Below are 19153 nucleotides of genomic sequence, written 5' to 3' on the forward strand. Positions count from 1 at the left end.
ATTACTCTGGGGGATTGTGCATATTAATATTGCCAGAGTTCAAAGAATTATTACCTTTTTTTTTTTTCTGTTTCTGGAGGAAGTGAGACATATGTTGTCTTTTCTTCTGCTGTCTGACAAAATACTAAATTCTAACCCACCAGGGTTAGCTCAGCAAGACTCTGTCCCCACTAAATGCCTCAGGATAAATAGCCTTGAGGTTCTGTGGCAGGCCTGCTTTCTTCCCACTAACTTTGACACCAAAATAGCAATAAAGAATTCTGGAGCTAGCTGAATGTGTTGAAGCATGTAGCCTGTGGTGCTCATTATTTAGCTTTATCGCTGTTGTTTTTCACAATGTGTTTTTGTTCCAGAAATGCATTTTTTTCTGAGGCATAGACGGGTGTTATGGGAAAGAACCTGGTTTGCATTGTATTATCAATAATAGTAATAATAAAAATACGATAAAGGAATATTGTTCTGTCTTCTGAAGGCAGACAGGTTTTAGTGTTCAAAGTAAACCTGCCACAGTACTAAGTGAAAATCAAGCACATGGCCATCTATCTTTCTCTAACAAATGTGTATGAATTCCATATACAGTATAAACAGATGGAGAACTGAAAATGTTCAAGAAGTAATCTTTTGCATATAATTTAAACATAATGATGAACTCTGTAGTCTTGACAAAAAGTTGTTGTCATGAGCTATAGACTCCCCTCATGTCGAAAGACATATAGTGCTTGAAACTGAAACTTAGCTGGCATTACAGTGGGAGGCAGTCCAGTAAAAACTGTCCATGTATGTATTGTGTTAGCCATCTTATATGTGCCAGAAAGAAAAAATCATGTATTATATTTGAGATTTAAGCTACTGACTATTAAGGTAGCTCTGAAGACATCATTGAGATAAATTCGATCTTCCTATAATGAATAACATGAAATACAGTTTGGTGGTTTATTATTTAAATTTTTAATCTCTCCAGCATGCTTCCATTGTGACAAAGGAGCACAAAGGAGAATCTAAAAATTTGTCTGCATGCTGATAACTTAAGGTAAAATGACGTTCACCTACGTTCTTTGGGACTGTTCGCATGCTCACAATCTATTGGGATTGGAATTTAATAGATGAGATTCATCTCATCTGACTGTAGATATCTGGTAGTCATTCACCTACAAATATGCTAAATCCCTGGACTCAGCTGGGAGTCAGTGGATGGAAATAAGGATGTCTTGTGTTTCTTCTGTCTTGCACAGTCACTTATGATTAAAAAAAATAGTTCCTCTGTTCAGTATGTCTCACTTCTAGAATCATAGAATAAGTCAGGCTGGAAAGGATGCCAGAGGTCACCCGGTCCTGTTCCCTGCTCAAAGATGTCTAATGAGATCACATTGCACATGGCCATCTCCTGAACACCTCCCAGGATGGAGATTCTACAAACTTGATGGGCAACCTGTGCCGGTAATCATCCTCATGGGAAAAACAAAAGAAAAAAAAAATGAAAAAATGAAAAACCTGATGTCAAATCTGAATTTGCCATTCTACAAATCGTGTCTGTTGCCTCTCATCTACTTAGGCAACAGAATTTTACTTGCCTGAAGGGGGTGAAATTGAAATGCTCTCCCTTGAATTATCAAAAACCGATGATTGTGCTGAAATTATAAAACACATATTGATAAGGATACATATATTCCATTCTCCACCCCACCACAGTGACCCATCCTACTACAGTTCTGCACTCAAGAGAGGACAGTAGCATGGTGATACTGCATATGTCTTTCAGTCATTCAGGCTGCTTCTGGTCTCCAGCAAGGCTCCTCAGTCTCTTTCTTTGTTCTGCGACTTCAGACAAGGAAAGCATGCTGAGTCTGGCAGACTGTAATTCCACAGATTTTTCTCTCTGCAACAAAGCCAAGTATCTCACACCTGCATCCTACTCTCTTTTCAGCTGGTGATAGTACGCCTGTTAGTTCCCATCAGCAGTCCTAGCATAACATTTTGTGTGACTTCATGGGGTACAGGATAAGACACCTAATCAATGCTAGAACCATCCCATCTCCCACAATCCTTTTTTTCTTCTACGTGAGTTATTACAAATTTAATGGGATACAACTGGGAGCTGTTAGTGGCATATCAGTTAGATAGTATCTGTAGAAGCAAAATGTCTGTGTCACTTCAAATTATCTTACTTCATTACTCCAAGTTTAATGCAAAATAAAGCAAAGTTACAATACCAGAAGTAAAATGTTCATTTAAAAAAGAAGAAACAAACTTGACATGCAATCCAAGTTTATGTTTAATACCTTGATAGCTTTTTAGCTCAATAGTTTCTGTTAGTCTAATTATATAAGCAACTTTGACCATCTTTTGAGGCTGTATTTCATTTACAGTAGTACACCCCATTATTTTTTAACATAATTTCAAAGAGATTAAATAATTTAGACAGTTCTTTTTTTGGGATGAATTTTCATTCCATAATCCACAATACTTAAGGCTAATTAGAAATAGAAATTCTGGCAAGAGAGTCATACAGAAATGTAAACAAGCCATTAGAAAACACTGTAAGAAAAGCAATAAAAATTGAAATCAGACATCAAAAAATCATCCAAACAGGAAGGAAGACTGGATGACTGAAATCCTTACCCTCCAATAACATAAAAATTCAGATTTTCGCAGTTCAGCTGGCATTGAAAATAGATTTTCTCTCAGAAAAGTCTTTTGACTTAAAACCTCTTTATTTACCAACTGCTCTGTATCACAAAACTCCCAGTTGCCATTTTTTGTTTTATTAATATTAATTGACAAAAAGTGTCAATGTCAGGAAGAGAACTGTCTACCAATACCCATCTATTATTTGTACTGACATTACTCTTGCTCAGACAGTGTTTATTTTATTAAAATAAATTAATGTAATAAAAAGAAAAAAAAAAGACATTTCACAGTGAAAGTGAGATAAAAATAGGCTGAGTAAAGAAACCAGTGCCTCATGCTATTTAGTGGAAATGCTTGTGGGAAAGAAAGTTTCAGATTGGGATACAAATATGAAAATAATAGGAAACGTGAGGGTAATTCATCCCAAATTTCTAGAATTTAAGAAAAGCAACTATTCTAGGTATTATTATCATTCACACTCGTGTGTAGAGTTAAAGATAGTATGGCCATATTCGGTAGAAATGTAAGAAGAGAGAGTCAGGAAGCTTTAGAAACTAATATATTTTAATATATGAAATATGAAAAGGAAAATATTTCCATCTTCCAAGAGCTTTTTCTGTATCTGCAGCATTTGTTTATTTCCCCATAGAAGACACACATCAGCAGAAAGGATCTCTAACATTAGACGTTGAAACATATTCTTGGCAATTAATCTTTGCTAGCGGAATGCTTCATCCACACCTGACGAAGCGATGCTATTCAGATGCCGGCAAACGATGTCTGGTTGTGACTTCACAGCAACTGTGATATTTATCTCTGACCAGACCGCACTGGAAACCACCATGAAATTCCAGTCTTTCAAGATGAGTAAAAGGCCTTCAGTTTTCTCAGCCTTGGAGTTCAAACAATTCTTGCATCAGTAAGACTATTTTTACGTGATGGATTCGGTGATTGCTACTTCGTGATGAAGAATGCCTCCAATCATATGGAAGAAGGGGAAATTCCATATGACTGATGCATCTATTGAAGTGGAAACTGGAAGGATTTTGTCTTGTGTTTCATTCAGAGAAGAGTTTAATGAGCTTTGGTAGTGTCTTAAAATAGTTATGTAAAATTCTTGATAGTGTCATCAGGTGTGTATTTCAAGTGATAGTCAGTGTAAAGAAAGGGACAGAGAAGTTACTGCCTACATTTCTGTTTCCTTTTTTTGTGCTTTTTTCTCTTTTTTTTGGTGGTAGGTGGCATTTGCAGTCTTGAAAGATTTGAAGCCTGTTAACCCCATATATAGTTGTGTATAGGTTATAAGTTGCAGTCAGTATTCATTTTCTGCTGTTTCAAACTATCAGAACTCCACTCCATTCACTTCTGGTTCTCATTGCAATAATACAGTAACAGCAGGAATAAAAGAGACAGGAAACTCCTCTAGCTGTGTCTTAAAAGTCTTGAAGTCTTCCCCCTCCTTTACTGCTTTCCAACACCTCCCCCCCCCCCCCCCCAAAAAAAAGCCATGTCATCTTGTTTTGTGGTGACATGACTTCATAGCATCTTGAAACCTCTCAAAACTCTTATGTGATATTAAAGCTCATCCTTGTCAGCCAGCAGGAGTAGGTGCTTAGAGGTCCCTCTATTTTTTTATTTTCTGCGTTTTGTTAAAATGGAGAAAAGTGTGCTATTTAAGCCTCTAGAATTTATTTTCACCTAAATTTCAGTGCTGTCTTGTTGCTTGCAGTATGTACTGGTTGTTTCACTTAAAGTGGAAAAAAAGAACTTCATCATTCATTTCATTTAGCTTTTGGTTTTAGTTTGGATAATTGTTTTCACTTCTTGCCTTATATACATTATATTTTCCAGACCACAGTGTGATACATACAACAATACCTAATGGAATTTGTAGAGGGAAACAATTGTAATTGAAAACAAGAAATAGTATAGTAAAGTTGAGCAAGGTTGAGAACAAACCCACTGGATGGTTAGTATGTGGAGCATGAGTCAGCTGTATGCACTTTCAGGGATGGAGGGTAGCCACAAATGGGGCTGTATTAGTAATAACAGAGTCAGCAGGTCAAGGGAAGTGCTTATTTTCTTCTACTTTGCACTTGTGAGGCCACATCTGAAATACCTGCATCTAAAATACTGTATCCATTTTTGGCCTGGAATTTAGGATCCCTCACACCCTACATTTTGATTCTGTGCAAATATCCTGTCAGTGAATCGTTCAGATATCTAGCTGCCTTTGTTTGAATCTCTTAACTGTCTTTTATAACTGATAACAATATTTTGATAAGGTAAAGGACAGTGGGAGCTTTAGTGTCATCTGCAGTATTGCCAGCACCATGTTTCCAATTAGAAAAGATTGGCTAATTTTTATAGCAAAACTTGTAGTGGAGTTTTTGTTTGTTTGTTTGTTTGTTTTTTAAAAAAAGCTTGATTGTGTGTTAGCTGTATTAGTTGTTACCCTAAGAGTTCATATCTGTGATCTTTCGTCAGCCACTTGTATAACTTTGTGCCACTTAGATAAGGAATTCACACTGCATACATTCATGTATCTTCTGAACCTGAGTTATTATGTAGGCACCCTATGTGGTGACAGTGGAGTGCACTGTTTTCTGCCTCTGTTAAATTCTCTGGATTGTCCTCTCTCATTTGTGTAAAGATTCTAGTATCTTAGTTTTGATATTTTAATTTTCTGTCTAAATTAGGCATTGTGAATGGATCCTCTTCAAGGCAGCAGTTTGATTGTTTCCATGCTCCACCGTGTATCAATGAATAGGCAATGATAGATCTTCCCTGTCTCAGAGGGATGTTGAAGAGATCATACCATAAATCATTCCATTACAGCACTGTTGCGATATTTATGAGAGCCTTAGATAAAAGGAACTGTGTGCTCGAGGGGTGATTATTTCACTCAGTTTACTTGAAGATAATGTAATTATTTATTTTTTTTTTCACCTTTTCTTTCTTTCTGAAGAGCTGAAACAGAGATCTCCTGAAATGAAAGTTGCACAGAATTTTGACATTGTTTTTAGGTTTTAGTAGGTAACAAGATAATTCAATCATGAAAGGAAAACAAGGGAATCTGCTGATAACATTTAAGTCTTCAGACCAAGAACGTTATTTTTGTTAGCAGCAAGTGTAACACTTAACAACTCATTTAACAGTAAAAGATATCAGTTAATGTGTGTATATATATATATATATATTAGAATATTGCATCTTGCTAATATTGTATATGATGGGTATTTTATATTACCTTTTTAGCATGTAGTTTTAAGTCCTCATGCTCACTATCAAACTCCCTATAAATTACAATTGTTAGGTTAATAACTTTTTCAGTAAGTCATGAGTGAGTGACTCAGGTAACCTTTGTGTGTCACTTTGAATGCTCATACTAACATATATCATAAATGAAACGGTAGAAGATTTCACCTTAGATAAGAGAATCCCAGATAAACCCCCAACCCAGCAACTTCACAGAGCAGTATTCTGGATTCAATAGTTTACTTCCTTCTAGTTTAGTACCAAAAGGAAAGCAATATAGCGTTAAAGTATAAATATATCGACTGTGTAAATATAGCAGAGAGCAGTGATATTCTCCAAGTTATAAAAAAGAAACGTGCACAATAGTATATAAGTAAAATCTAATTCTCATAACACTCATGGACATCTAAGTAACCTATGTAACTCTCTGAAATTTAGTTGAAACTATTGCATGTCATATGTTTTAAAGATATATAGACCAGTGTACTTCCATGCCACTACTGAATAGACTTCTGTTATTCCTACTGAAAAATTTAACAGTCGAAAAAGTGTATCCCACCATCATCCAGATGTGTGGGATTTTAGAGGTAAATGCATAGAGCTCAACTTCCTACAGATAGTAAGGAAACACTGGCATTTGTAGAACGAAGTTGCTTTAAAGATATAAAAGAAGCATAAAAATTGAAAAAAAAAATCAACTGAATATTAGCACATGTAGATGCTGTTATGAGAAAGGGCCTTACATTAAAAAATATTATAAAGAAACTTTTAAGTACATTTTTCAAATTTCTGTGTCATAAAAGAACTTAAAGAAAACTTTGCTTAGAATTTTACATAGAAAGTATAGGAATGGAATAAATTAAAACTAGGGAAGGCAGTTTGTTGCAACAGACACATTGCCAGAAAATGAAACCAAAAATTCAATAAAGAAAAAAGTCTTTTGGTTTCAAAAATGTTAATATTTGTTCAAAAAGGTCTAATGCATTCTTCCTGAATACAGTACCCTGAGTTTAGTAATTATAAACAGTCTGTATACTTAAGGGAAGTAAATGATCAGCACATATAGCTGCTGGTACAGAGAAAGTATTTATTGTATGTTTTGCTGCTAATACAGTCCATTATTATCCTTCTTTTTGTTACCTTTCTTTTTATTTGTAAACTAAAACCCCAAAACTTTTCAAAAGTTTTAAGGATCACTTAAACACTGAGAGATATTGGACAGTTTAAGAAAACTGATATATCTTCCTTTACGGATATATTTCTTCTTACTGCAGATCTAACGCATTTGAAGTGCTGGCACTCGATGGAGTTAGTACTGGGATACTTCAGTTTTATACAGCCCAGGAGAGTGCTGACTGGCTGAGAGCAATATCAACTAACATCAGTGATTTGACACTTCAAAATGTATGTTACTTTCTGCATATTTTCTTGTCTGTGCTGTTGTAAAACTATTTCTAATTTTCCAAGGGCAGAAAATAATTCACATTTAAGATACCATATATATAAAATGTGTGTTCTGGGGGAGAAAAAGGAGGAAGGAAAGAACAGGAAGAGGTTGTCTAATCAATCAAAAGTATCAAGTTTTCAAGCGTTGCAGTGTTCTTATAAATAAGAGAGTAGTAGAAATTCAGATTGCATTTATTATTTTAAAGACTTCTTAAGGAAAAGTATTGATCCTTCTTGGTCATTACACAGAGCTTTAGAAATGACCAAATATTTATTTTTACATTTTTGTAATTAAATTATGCTTGAAATTACCACTTATTGATTTTGAAATAGGCATGTGGAAATTCTGTAGCTAGTGAAGTGTGACTTATAGGGGCTTACTAGGAGACAGTATTTTTTACCTCTGTAAGTTGTCTAGAGGTTGTTTTATTTAAATTCACATTATTTCATCTTTCTCTATGGAAGTGCAAGGTTGCTTATGTTAGTATAAATTATTACTGCTAATTCATAAGTAGCATTTGCTATTGCAAGCAGAAGCATTAAATAATCCTTGGAGCAAAAGAAATCATTTGGACAGCACGTTATTATTCCAAGAAAGAACAACAAAAAATATTGAAGATTCTGGAATGAATCATAAAGTTAAATAGGCAACTTGAACATGTAGTATATTGAAAATATATTTCAGTCTTTCTGAAATGTTAAGAAATCAATGATGAAAAAACTATTGCACAGCTGTCCCTGGAATAATTTTCTGTGCATGTTTTTAATGTCTTTTTGTTTAGATGTGGTCAGACTGTAATTTCATTTCATGACCGTAATCATGATCTGGTGGCATAAATATCTTTAATTTCTACTTCATACTCCTGGTTAATTGTTGCTTAGTTCTTTAGACTATATTGTGTAGACTTTGTGTTAGATTTCAATGTAAATCTGTGGTCAAAACAGATTATAATTTACTTTTCTGGTCTTCAAAAGTTACTTGGAATCAGATTTGATCAAAATAACTTTTTAAATAAATTAGTTATTATTTAATATTCAATTACTTAAGCAATATATTTGACAAAATAAAATATTTTTGCTTATGATGCGTTCTTTATAAATATAGGTCTTGCTATTTGATAATTCTAAGAAAGCTATGTAAATTATTCATGAATTTTCATTATTCTTGCACTGTTAATAGTAAAAAGAAGCGTATGGGAATATTTTTAGAGCACTTCCAGTTCATAGTTCCTAAACCCAATTCTTTTGCTTTTGAAAAAATCCAGTGAATAAATGTCATTTTAAGAATATAGATGAATAAGCCAATAAAAAGTGGCTATAGGTACACGCAGATTTTATCTGCGGTAGGGTTCTAGTCTGTTGTTTTTCAAAATGCACTATATACAGTAGGATGTGTTCTGATGTAGTATCTTCAGTGTATTGTGACCGGTCTGCATAAATATTTTATTTTATACAGAGTTTTTTTCTTGGTCTTCTCAGTTATTTATCACAATAGTGAATTCTCTAAACCAAGTAGTCCACCTGGTGTTCATCTAAGTGGCTGTTCAGGAGAAGGATCTGATAGAAAGAAAAAAAAGAAAAAAAAAAGAAAAAAAATGTGAAAAACTCCTGTATTCAGTGCTCTTGGTCAGATACAGAGTAAAGTCTATATAGAGCGTATAAGAAGAGAATAAACTTTTTCATTCAATTTAGTGCTTTACAGGCTCTGTCAGAGGTGCTGCCTATAGAACAACTAGACAGGTCTGGACACAGTGCTGTTTTAATTACTAATGATTGGAATAGGAGATGTAACAGCCAGTGGCAATCCCTTTCACTGTGAACTACTTTTTTTTTTTTTTTTTTTTTTTAAGACCAAGAATGTGAGACTGGAGTGTAACTTAAGTGTACAGCAAAAGAAAGCTAGGGACTGCCCCCTGTCTCTGACGGGGAAAGGGACATCCACGCTGTTTAGGGCAAGGCCTTTGGATTAGATCTATTGAAAATCCATTCCGGATGCTTTTTATTACCTCACTATTATCATTTCACAAAATGTTGTTGTTGTTGCTGTATTTTTTCTGTACCTCTCCCGCAGTCCCTGAAGATAATCTCTACTGGTTCAGAGATTAATTGCTAGATACACAATAACAGTGGATCTTCCAAGTGATACTGTTGGCATAAAGAATGTCAGCATTCTTACCTGCCCCATTACTATGTATTTAAGCAATATTTTCCATTGTTCAATTTTACTTCTTCACGGTTTTTTATTTTGATTCTGCTAATATTTATCTCTTGATTTTATCCACTCTTCCTGCAGTTTAATCATTCTTAATTCAGCTGTGCATATTTGTGCTACTCTTTTATACATAACTTTGTCATATACTTTTGCATACCATTTTGAATAATTTCTCTTTGAATTTTCATTCGTAAAGTGCTCCTGATGCAGATGAATTATTTTCTTGTAGTGCACCCTCTCTTTCATACATCACTTTACCCTAATATATTTTATTTTGCCACTTTACAATAATATAGTCTCATTCAGCAACTGGCAGCTCTGTCAGATCTCCTGCTGATGCCAGAAGATAATCCTAATGTAGGCAGTATAAAAATAACTCTGCCACAATGTGACACTTCTGTTAATGTCAGACTACTTTTTTGAAGTACTGAAACATCTAACTTCTTTGCAAAGGCAAGCTCTCTGGGGATCAAGTGTAAAGGAGGAGTTGTCTTTCAATAGTGAAGATGTGAGGAATCATCACTGCATAAGAATGCTACCCCTGGATGCTAGCGTATCTAGAAAGCGTTACTCAGTAAATGAGAAATAATGATTCTGGTACCAGCCTGCAGAGTGGTAATTCTTACAAGACAGAGGAGTACACGGAATATTGCAACATTGAGAAAGATGTAAAGGTGTCTTTTCAACCCTCCTTACTGATACATGTCTTGTATGTTTAGCTAGGAAAATCTCCCTGTAATTGTGAGCTTTAGAAGCAGTATGGATTACTTTTTTCTAAGGACTCTTGCCAGAAATTATTCACCGCTCCGTTCATATTCTTGTATTTCACATACTTTTCTGCCAGCGTGAAATTTCCCCATCTTCTTTCTTTGTGATATGATCTCCAATCTTCTCAGTGTTCTCCAAGCTCTTCACATTTACCTTTGGCAGAAGAAAATAATAGAGGTGAATCAGGACCTCACATTTACTTTTTCGTGCACCTTTTTTCCCACAGAATGAAGTGCAGCTGAAGAAGCTGAGGGGAGAGAGGGAACAGAAACTGCCAGTGAAGCTGCCATGATGAGTTGAAAAGCACAGGGACAACTCAGTCTGAATGTGCATCTGCATTGCACTGCTCCTGTTCTTATTTGCTTAGTTAGAAGTTTTTTGTTTGTTTGTTTGTTTTTTGTAGGGTGCAGCAATGCTGTGCTGGGGAAGTTCTTCACAATTTGGAATAATTGATATTTTTCTGTTTTGTGCCATTCAAGTACAAGCTATTAAATATGTGAAGCTTTTCTCATAGATCTTGTTTTCTTTCAAATATAACACTGAACATTAATATAGTAATGATATGCAGAAACACATAAACTTAATGCTGCCAGTTCATTTGCATTACTGAGACTTATTTCTTGTATTTATAACTTTTTCAAGTTTTTCTTTTTTTTTTTTGGTACATTTTAAAGGTGTTGTTTTTCAGAACTTTAATCACAAATAGATGAATAAATCATAAGCAGGTAAGAAAATGAGTTAGGATACAGTTGTTCCACTTAAAGTATCATTTAAGGTTTTTTTAAATCATTCCAGCAGCTTCATTGGAGAGTGGTTGAAACTTAAAATTTGGTTTCAAAACAGGGATATTTGTCTTTGACAGCTGTTTTAATTGTACATATTGTAGTATTAAACATTTTCTGTTATGCCTTCATGTACAGGTATATCTAAGTAATACTGTATATCAAAGTGGAGTGAAATTTCTGTTTGGCTAGTGAGAGACTTACGAACTCGGAGTTTTGAACTTGCATATAAAAAAGAAAGAGGAGGGAAGGTGTCTTGCTTTCTTTCCATAGCAATATGTGGGGTACCTGTAGATGGAAACAACATCCTTGGGTGCCTACAATATGTAGGAAACACAAATTTGACTACCTCAATAACAGTTCTGCTGGTGGTAGAAAAACGTGGTATTTCTTTGCTGCCTTTTTTTTTGTTTTTAACTCGTAAATTCCCATCTGAAAGTATCACAAATCAAGCCATTGAGGTTGTAAAGAAGGTTGTGTCAGGAAGGCTAGGAACCACATCACCTAAATTTAGCCAAACAATAAGCAGTTGCATATAACCCTCTGTTACCTAGAAAAAAAAATAAGTACCTGTCAAAATCTTGCTTTTTCTCTCTGCTCACTAGAAATGGAGTATAGGTATATTAGATGTAAAAATTTTTCTTTTTTTTTTTTTTTTTTTAGATTTTCAAAGTTAAGTGAGATAAATCCCAGCCTAGGAGATATTTGAGTTTAAGCATGTGGTTCTGAATTATTTCATCCCCATTCTGTTCCTGCCCTGTATGTATTTATTTAAAACAGTGTAGTATTTACAGTTGCTTTATGCTTCCTTTTCCAAACTGCCTGCAGTCTTCGCAGATCCAGGGTTTTGGTTTTAGCTCTCTTGTTGTCTCCAGCTCCAGTTATTATACTGCAGTGCTGAATATTAATGCAGTCCCAGCAAGATGTAGCCTACTCCATTTGTATTCCTGTCTCAGTGCACCAGCTGTGGAGGAATGTAGAGAGCATGTGGTGCTGGGCAAAGTGCAGAGTGCATACTTCTCTCTCTTCAGGATGTAACGTGGTGCAGGAGTTCTTTCCTCTCCCCACAGACCCACATTAGGGCTGCAGCCATCCCTGCTTTGAATGAACTAGGTCTGTACAGTGAAAAGCTGCAGAGTCCAAAGCATTCTTTCCTATTGCCTGTACCAACAGGAAGCTAACTGGTGGTGAAGATGTTCTTCACGGTGCTCTTCCCTCATTCTCCAGAAAAACTGCATGGCCAGTCTCACACTCAATATTCCAGGCACATCTGAACACAATAAAATAAAAAGTAAGATAAGAAAAATTACTCCTATTATATAGGGAGCTTAAGTAGTTTGGACTGAGCCAGAGAGGCAGGTGAACGAGACAGGATCACTGCTAGCCCTGCTTATTTGCACTGTTTTATATTATCGTAATCTTATTACTTAGCATGTCTGTGGTCACCTGCATGGAAATAATATATTAAGTTTATATAGCTTGGCTTCTGTGTAGTTACTTTGCGTGTGTATTTCTCTCCGAAGCAGTGGAGACAGGCTGAAGCTGAAGTTGAAGCTGGGCAGGGTGTGATGGCATTCCTCCTGATGTTTCAGGCTTCCATGTGCCTTTTCATTATGTCCTGCACAAATGCTCAGGATTAGGCCGGTAGGATCAGGCCACTCACTAAAGCAGACCCGTGAGCTCTGCTTCCTTCAGCAACACTGAGCATGTGACCAGTTTGTTTTATCCACATTACAGTGTAGGATTCTAGAGTTCCCACTGGTTTGTTACTGTCAGTGTCCCAAGAACAAGAAGCTCTGCCGCCTCATCTCCGTCCGGGCCACATGTGGCCGTGCAGCCTGGGGTCAGGCTGCTCTGGGCAGAGCTGTGTGTGGAAGCTGTGAGGAGCCATGTTAGTAGCCCCCACTTTGCTTAGCGGCTGCCTGTCAGCTCCAGTCCCCTCCTTTTGTCCTTGTCTGTGCCATGGTACATGTGCCCGCACCTGCAGGCTGTGCCCTGCCTCTGTCGTGGTTATCTCTGTTCCTCCTCTAGGGTGGTGGGGAGGTGATGCAAAGCATGGCAGGACCCCTCTGAGGGGCTGGCAGGCTCTCCCAGCATGGAATCACAGAATCACAGAATGGCTGAGGTTGGAAGCACCTGTGAAGTTCATCAGTTACCCCTACCTGTCTGGTCCCAGCAGCACACCTGCACCATTCAAGCAAACAATTCAGTTCAAACACGCTGAAAAAGTGAGTGCGTGGGGAAGAAGGCTTGGTGGCCCGTGATGGGTTAGGGATGACTGATGACTTCATATAGGCCTGGGCCTTTGTATCTGCCTGTGTCCGTAAAGTGAAGGCTCCTGCTGTCATCTTATACTCCTCCACGTCACATTGTGTTCTAAGGCTATTTTGTTTGCAGTCATGGGTAACTCGATAGAGAATTACAACATGTTATTGCCATCTATTAGTTACAAGCGCATGTATACACATATATGTAATTACATCCTGCAATTATACATTGCTAAAACCAAATAGAGAATAGTCTAATGGTCATTATATTGTTATTTTATCGCTAAACAAGCTGTAAAACAGCTTCAGACAGCCCAAGACAAGTTGAGACAAACCCTTACACAGTTTGAGGTCTCTGTCATTCACATTAACACAAAGCCTGTTGGCCTCTCACAGGTGTGCTTGGTCTGGCTGGGATGGAATTAACATTCTTCGTAGCAGCCATTGTGGTTCTGTGCTTTGCAATTGTGGCTAAAACAATGTTGATATCTCACCAGTGTTTTGTTTGTTGCTGAGCAGTGCTTGCAGGGCACCAAGGCTTTCTCTTTTTCTTACTCTGACCCCCTCCACCCCTCAGTGAGGGATGGGCAAGAAATTTGGAAGGGACAGAGCTGGGACAGCAGACTCAAATTGTCCAAGAAGGTATTCCATACCATCATCATTGTGCTCAGCAGTAAAGCTGGGGGAGCAGTAGAAGGTAGGCATTTGTCTTCCTGGTGGCTGTTGCTGGCAGACTGGCTGGGTGTTGGTCTTCTTGTAGGTGGTGGTGAGGGATTGCCTTTACATCACTTCTTTTTTTTTTTTTTTTCCCCTTCACTCATTAAATATACTTTATCTTGACCCACAAGTCTTCTTGCTTTTCCTGTTCCTATTCTCTTCCTATTCCTGTTGGAAATGGGAAGTGAGGGCAGCTGGGTGGGCCCTCAGCTGTTGTCCAGAATTGACTCACCGTAACAGGTAATGGTGTCACTGTGTTTACTAAGCTACATGACTACAGACATGCTCTGCTTTTCTGCAGATTTGATCTTACAAATCTGCTCTTGCCAGGATACAAGAGAGGGCCCCAGATTTCTTCTGCTCTTTTTCTGTTGAAATTGTAGCTTTTCCTGTGCATAATTGTAGCTTTTGGTATTTATCACAAACCTTTCATTTGTTACAAAATAGGCTGTGTAATGACAAGATCCTTTGGAAGTGTTTATCAGCTGCGTGACTTTTTGCAGTTTATAACCCTGAGTGTAAAGGAGTCTATATATACAGTCACTTAGTCTTATTCCATTTCATTACTACACTTACTAATATTTCACTTTAAAGAAGGGAATATCTGCCAGGATTTGTCCACCACTCATCTGTGGAAACTATGACTGCCAAAGAAAATCTAAAATCAGCAGGACTCTTATTTGAACTGTGAGAAGAAAGATATGAAACTTTATACTGACAATAAACTAAAGGAAATTCTAAGCAATATTCCCTTCATCCTTAAACATGTCATATACAGTATGGCATTTGTTTTCATAAGTGAGGTGTCTACAGGACAGTATAATATTTTTACCCAGAGTGGAAAAGTTAAATTCATAAATGCAAATCTTTATGAAGGATTTCATGAAAACTCAGATAAAAGGTTTCCAGTCTTTTGTTTTGTAAACTTAGTATAATAGTAAAAATCCAGTATTTGTGCGTGGAACTATATATTTTCTTATAATTTGAAAGTGTTAATACAGTGTTCAATAACTACCTCGATGCTAATTGAGAAACTCTTCATATCAGCGTATTAATAACTCTGAGTATTATTCCATCTTTGTTTCATAGATGAAAATGGCAAATAAATGCTGTTCTCCCTCAGACCAGGTAAGACTTTCATTATTTTACCCAGTTTTTCTAATTCTTGTTCAGCTGCAAAATTTAAGAGCTTACATGCACACATTTAGCCCATTTGCAAATTATAAAACAATGTTTTCTGTGTTTTTAAGTTCTGAACTGTCCTTTTTAGTACATCATGTATATACATGAAAGAGGGGGACAACATAAATTACAACCATGTCGTGGAAAGCACAGTGTGTGTTTGCATGCAGTATAATTACAGTGAGTCTGACAAGTTAACTCTGTATTTACATTGCATATCATGCACAGACAGCCAAGCAGTGCATTAAGAAACCAATCTGTTTTGGATATGTCAAGCTGTGCAGATTACATGTTTGCCATGAGCATTTGTCTGGGATTTATGGAGCTCAGCCTGGTGAGATAATGCTTCTGCTCCAGCTAGCCAAATGTCCCAAAGACCCAAGTGAATTTACCATACTGGGAAGCCTTCTTACTTTTTATAGCATTGTAAAGAGTTTTTTTCTTTTACTTTGTAAAACATAATTGTAGCATTTTCCAGGCTAATCCTGTAATTCGGGGAAGCACTCTGAATGTGTTATTAGAAAACTTCACTTTATATGTGCTTTCATATCGTCAATTTGGCTTGTACCATTACTCAGGAAGAAAGTGTCCAGTCCTTGCAGTTTGCAAAAATGTTGGCTTCGTTGATTAAAGAAGTGAAAATTAAGCAAGCTGTCTTTAATATTTAATGTTTTACTGTAGAAATTTATTATGAAGTTTTATTACAGACGTCAAAAACTGGGTCAAAATGCTTCGTATCAGGAAGAAATAAATATCTGTTACTAGTTTGACAGCTTGTATGTTTTCTATATGTCACTGTTTTGTCATCTTATTTGTAAAAAGTACTTGGAAATTTATAGACTTTTCAATAAGTTATTAAAAATATTTAACCATTAATATTTTCTCCTGTGTTAAATTATTTTCTTATATTTAGGTCAGTATTTTGAAATAAAAATGCACTTGAAAAAAAAACAATTTAATTCTGTATGTGGCAGATGATCGGAAGTTACCCCCAAACCAAAACAAATACCTCTTCTGTATAAGAAGGAATCATTTAATTGATCTCTCTGCCATGGTTTTTAATTATTAATAAAACCCATATGAAAAACTGGTGATTATGAAAGCTAGGGGAAAAGGTATTGAATTTGAATGTCTGTTGTTGGGTAAACCCTCTACTACAAGTAATTTAGGAGCTATTTAAAGTTTACTTATATCAATTTTGATATATGTAATGTATAGCTTTAAAGTTACAGTTTTAAAAAGACATTCTCATATTTTTTTTTTAAATATTGAGGACAATCATACGATCCAACCCTAACTACCTAATCTGATTTCCTAATGTTCTGGTTTAGCCCCGGCAGGCAGCTCAGCACCACCCAGTTGCTTGCTCACTATCCCCAGGTGGGATGGGGAAGAGAATTGGAAAGGTAAAAGTGCAGGAGCTCATGGGTTGAGATAAAGACAGTTTACTAGCGATGTGTGCAATCAGAGCAAACGAAGGAATTCATTCGCTGCTTCCCATTGGCAGGCAGGTGTCAGCCACGCCCAGGGAAACAGGACTCATCATGCCAAATGGTTTCTTGGGAAGACAAACACCATCACTCCCAACGTACTCCCCTTCCTCCTTCTGTCCCCTGTTACTGCTGAGCATGACACCACACGCTGTGGGACATCCCTTTGGTCAGCCTGGGCCAGCTGTCCTGGCTGTGTCCCCTCCCAGCTCCTGGTGCACCCCCAGCCTCCTGTCTGGCAGGGCAGCATGAGGAGCAGAAACGTCCTTGGCTCTGTGTAAGCACTGCTCAGCAATGACTAAAGCATCCCTGTATTATCGCCATTATTTTCATAAAAGAATCCAAAACACAGCATCATACAAGCCTCTACAAAGAAAAGTAACTCAGTCCCAGCCAAAACCATGACACCTAAATTAACAGGTTAGTGTCCATAAACTACCCGCATAATCAGTGCAGAAAATTATTCTCTTCCTGAGAGTTGTTCAAATGTAGCGCTTGATATTGGTGCTTTAAATTATTCTTTGTAGGAGCCTTTTCTGTCTTTGCTCTACTGGAGTCCTAAGAAGAGTAGCCTCTTAGCTTATCATCTAAGGTAGGTGCCTAAAGTTAGGTAGTACTTATCCCACTATTTCCATGCAGAATATGAAAGCAAAAGAAGATACAATTAGAAACTTAATTTCAGGAACTGAAAATTTAAGGCAGGACTGACAGTAGCAAACAATGGATTATTCTCTTGTGTTGAGAGTTACCCTAAGCCATGCCGTACTAGTTAGTACTTGTTAAGGACTACAAGGATTTAACAAATATACAGAAATCACAATAAATAAAAAAGTGTTCAGTAAATACCACTGCTAAAGCCCTGGCTCTTTTTATATATAACCTGTGTAGATCTCAGATAACATCTAGGCATTGGATACTTTTAGAGAATATTGGTGCTTCACAAGGATAGAGGGGGATTGAGGCAGTTTGTACGTTATTTTATTGAGTACAAAGGCTGTTGACAGTCACCGTTCTCCAAATACTATAAGTTTTGATTCTACCTGATATAATTTATTACAGTGCTCTAGAGACTTGAAAGCACTTGATTCTGTGTTATTAGCAGGCATAGATTGGGGACTCAATTTTTAAAAAGGCACACACTGCTGGATTTCCATATATTTTTTATAAAACAGTAAATTAGGTGATTCTCTGTACAGAAACACTATTTTCAAGGTGTTTTTATATTTCATTTACTGTTTTTAATGCTTTTAAGAATAACAAAAACATTTCCTGTCCTCCACTAAAATAATGTGATTTCTTCTTGGTAGAAATAGCAAAGTATTGATCAGATATTAATTAAGACTATATATTTTATTCTTATGCTATAAAACAGGCTTTTGCTGCTTCCTGTGATGTCTCTTTCTTTCTTTGCTTTGATTTTTTGTAGTTCAAGGAAAAGGTAAAATCCCTACCTACGTATGCATCTGTATATTTAATTTTTCTTCTGTAGTGATTGAGAGGATTTCAATATTCATAAAAGTCAGTAATTTAGAGCATTGTGAGATCCCTTAAGTTTGGAGTCTTGGTCAAGCTCTTGTGTTTTTTTAGCAGGCTTGTGCATGGTGGTATCTCAGAGACAATGCATTCTGCATCTGCAGCCCTGTAGTTGTGAAACTCCCACTAAATTATACCAAAGTTTCACATCTGTATCTGTCAACCCATAAAATGATTGTGAATCTGTCTTCACTGCAGAGATACTTCACCAGAATTATTCATTGGCCTTCACAGCCATAGTCAAGGCTTGCAAAGACTGCAGTAACACAGTAATTGAATTAACTGGGGTTTGAATCATTTTATTTTGTTGTTTCTGACATATGTCTTCCATAAAGAAAGAGTCAGATGCCTAAATCATGAGCTCTTCATTGACCTCTGGAGGAAATCATACAGAAAATGAAATCTAGAAACAATGATTATAAAAGCATAGCATACGACTAGCTGGAAGGCTAGGACACAGATTAAGATGCACCAGCAAAGGATAAATAGAACATCCACCAATTCCTTCAGGTCTCTGAGGTGAATCCTGCCAGACACCATGGATGTGAATGTTACACTGATAAAATTGATCCCTTACAATTTCAGTGACCACAGATGGAAAGTTACTGCTCCCCTAGTCACGATCCTCCAACTCTGAGGTCTGGGCAGCCCAAGATCTGTCATTACTGTTAAATACTGAGGGGAAAAAAAAAAAAAGGCATTAAATGCATCTGCCTTTTCCCCTTTCTTACGTGTAAGGTGACCACCCACTCCAAGTAGTAGTCCAATGTTTCCTTCGACCTCCTCTTACTGTTAACATACTTGAAAAAAGTACGTTTGCAGGGTGACATACCAAAAGACTAGCAAGGGTCAAACATCATGGCTGTTAAT

At 36.7% G+C, this 19153-nt stretch overlaps 1 protein-coding gene across 16 annotated transcripts in view; it reads left to right on the top strand.

The window, feature by feature from the left end:
- SNTG2 (syntrophin gamma 2) overlaps nt 1-19153 on the top strand; it is a 286741-nt gene that overhangs the window by 192486 nt on the left and 75102 nt on the right. For all 16 annotated transcript variants that reach the window (XM_080588164.1, XM_080588166.1, XM_080588160.1 and 13 more), the window contains 2 exons: nt 7161-7290; nt 15168-15206. In XM_080588164.1, the coding sequence (XP_080444290.1) occupies nt 7161-7290; nt 15168-15206 (169 nt within the window). The remainder of the gene's footprint in view (nt 1-7160; nt 7291-15167; nt 15207-19153) is intronic.

This window comes from Anser brachyrhynchus (genome assembly GCF_964034855.1).
Source record: "Anser brachyrhynchus genome assembly, chromosome: 3".
Taxonomy (NCBI): domain Eukaryota; kingdom Metazoa; phylum Chordata; class Aves; order Anseriformes; family Anatidae; genus Anser; species Anser brachyrhynchus.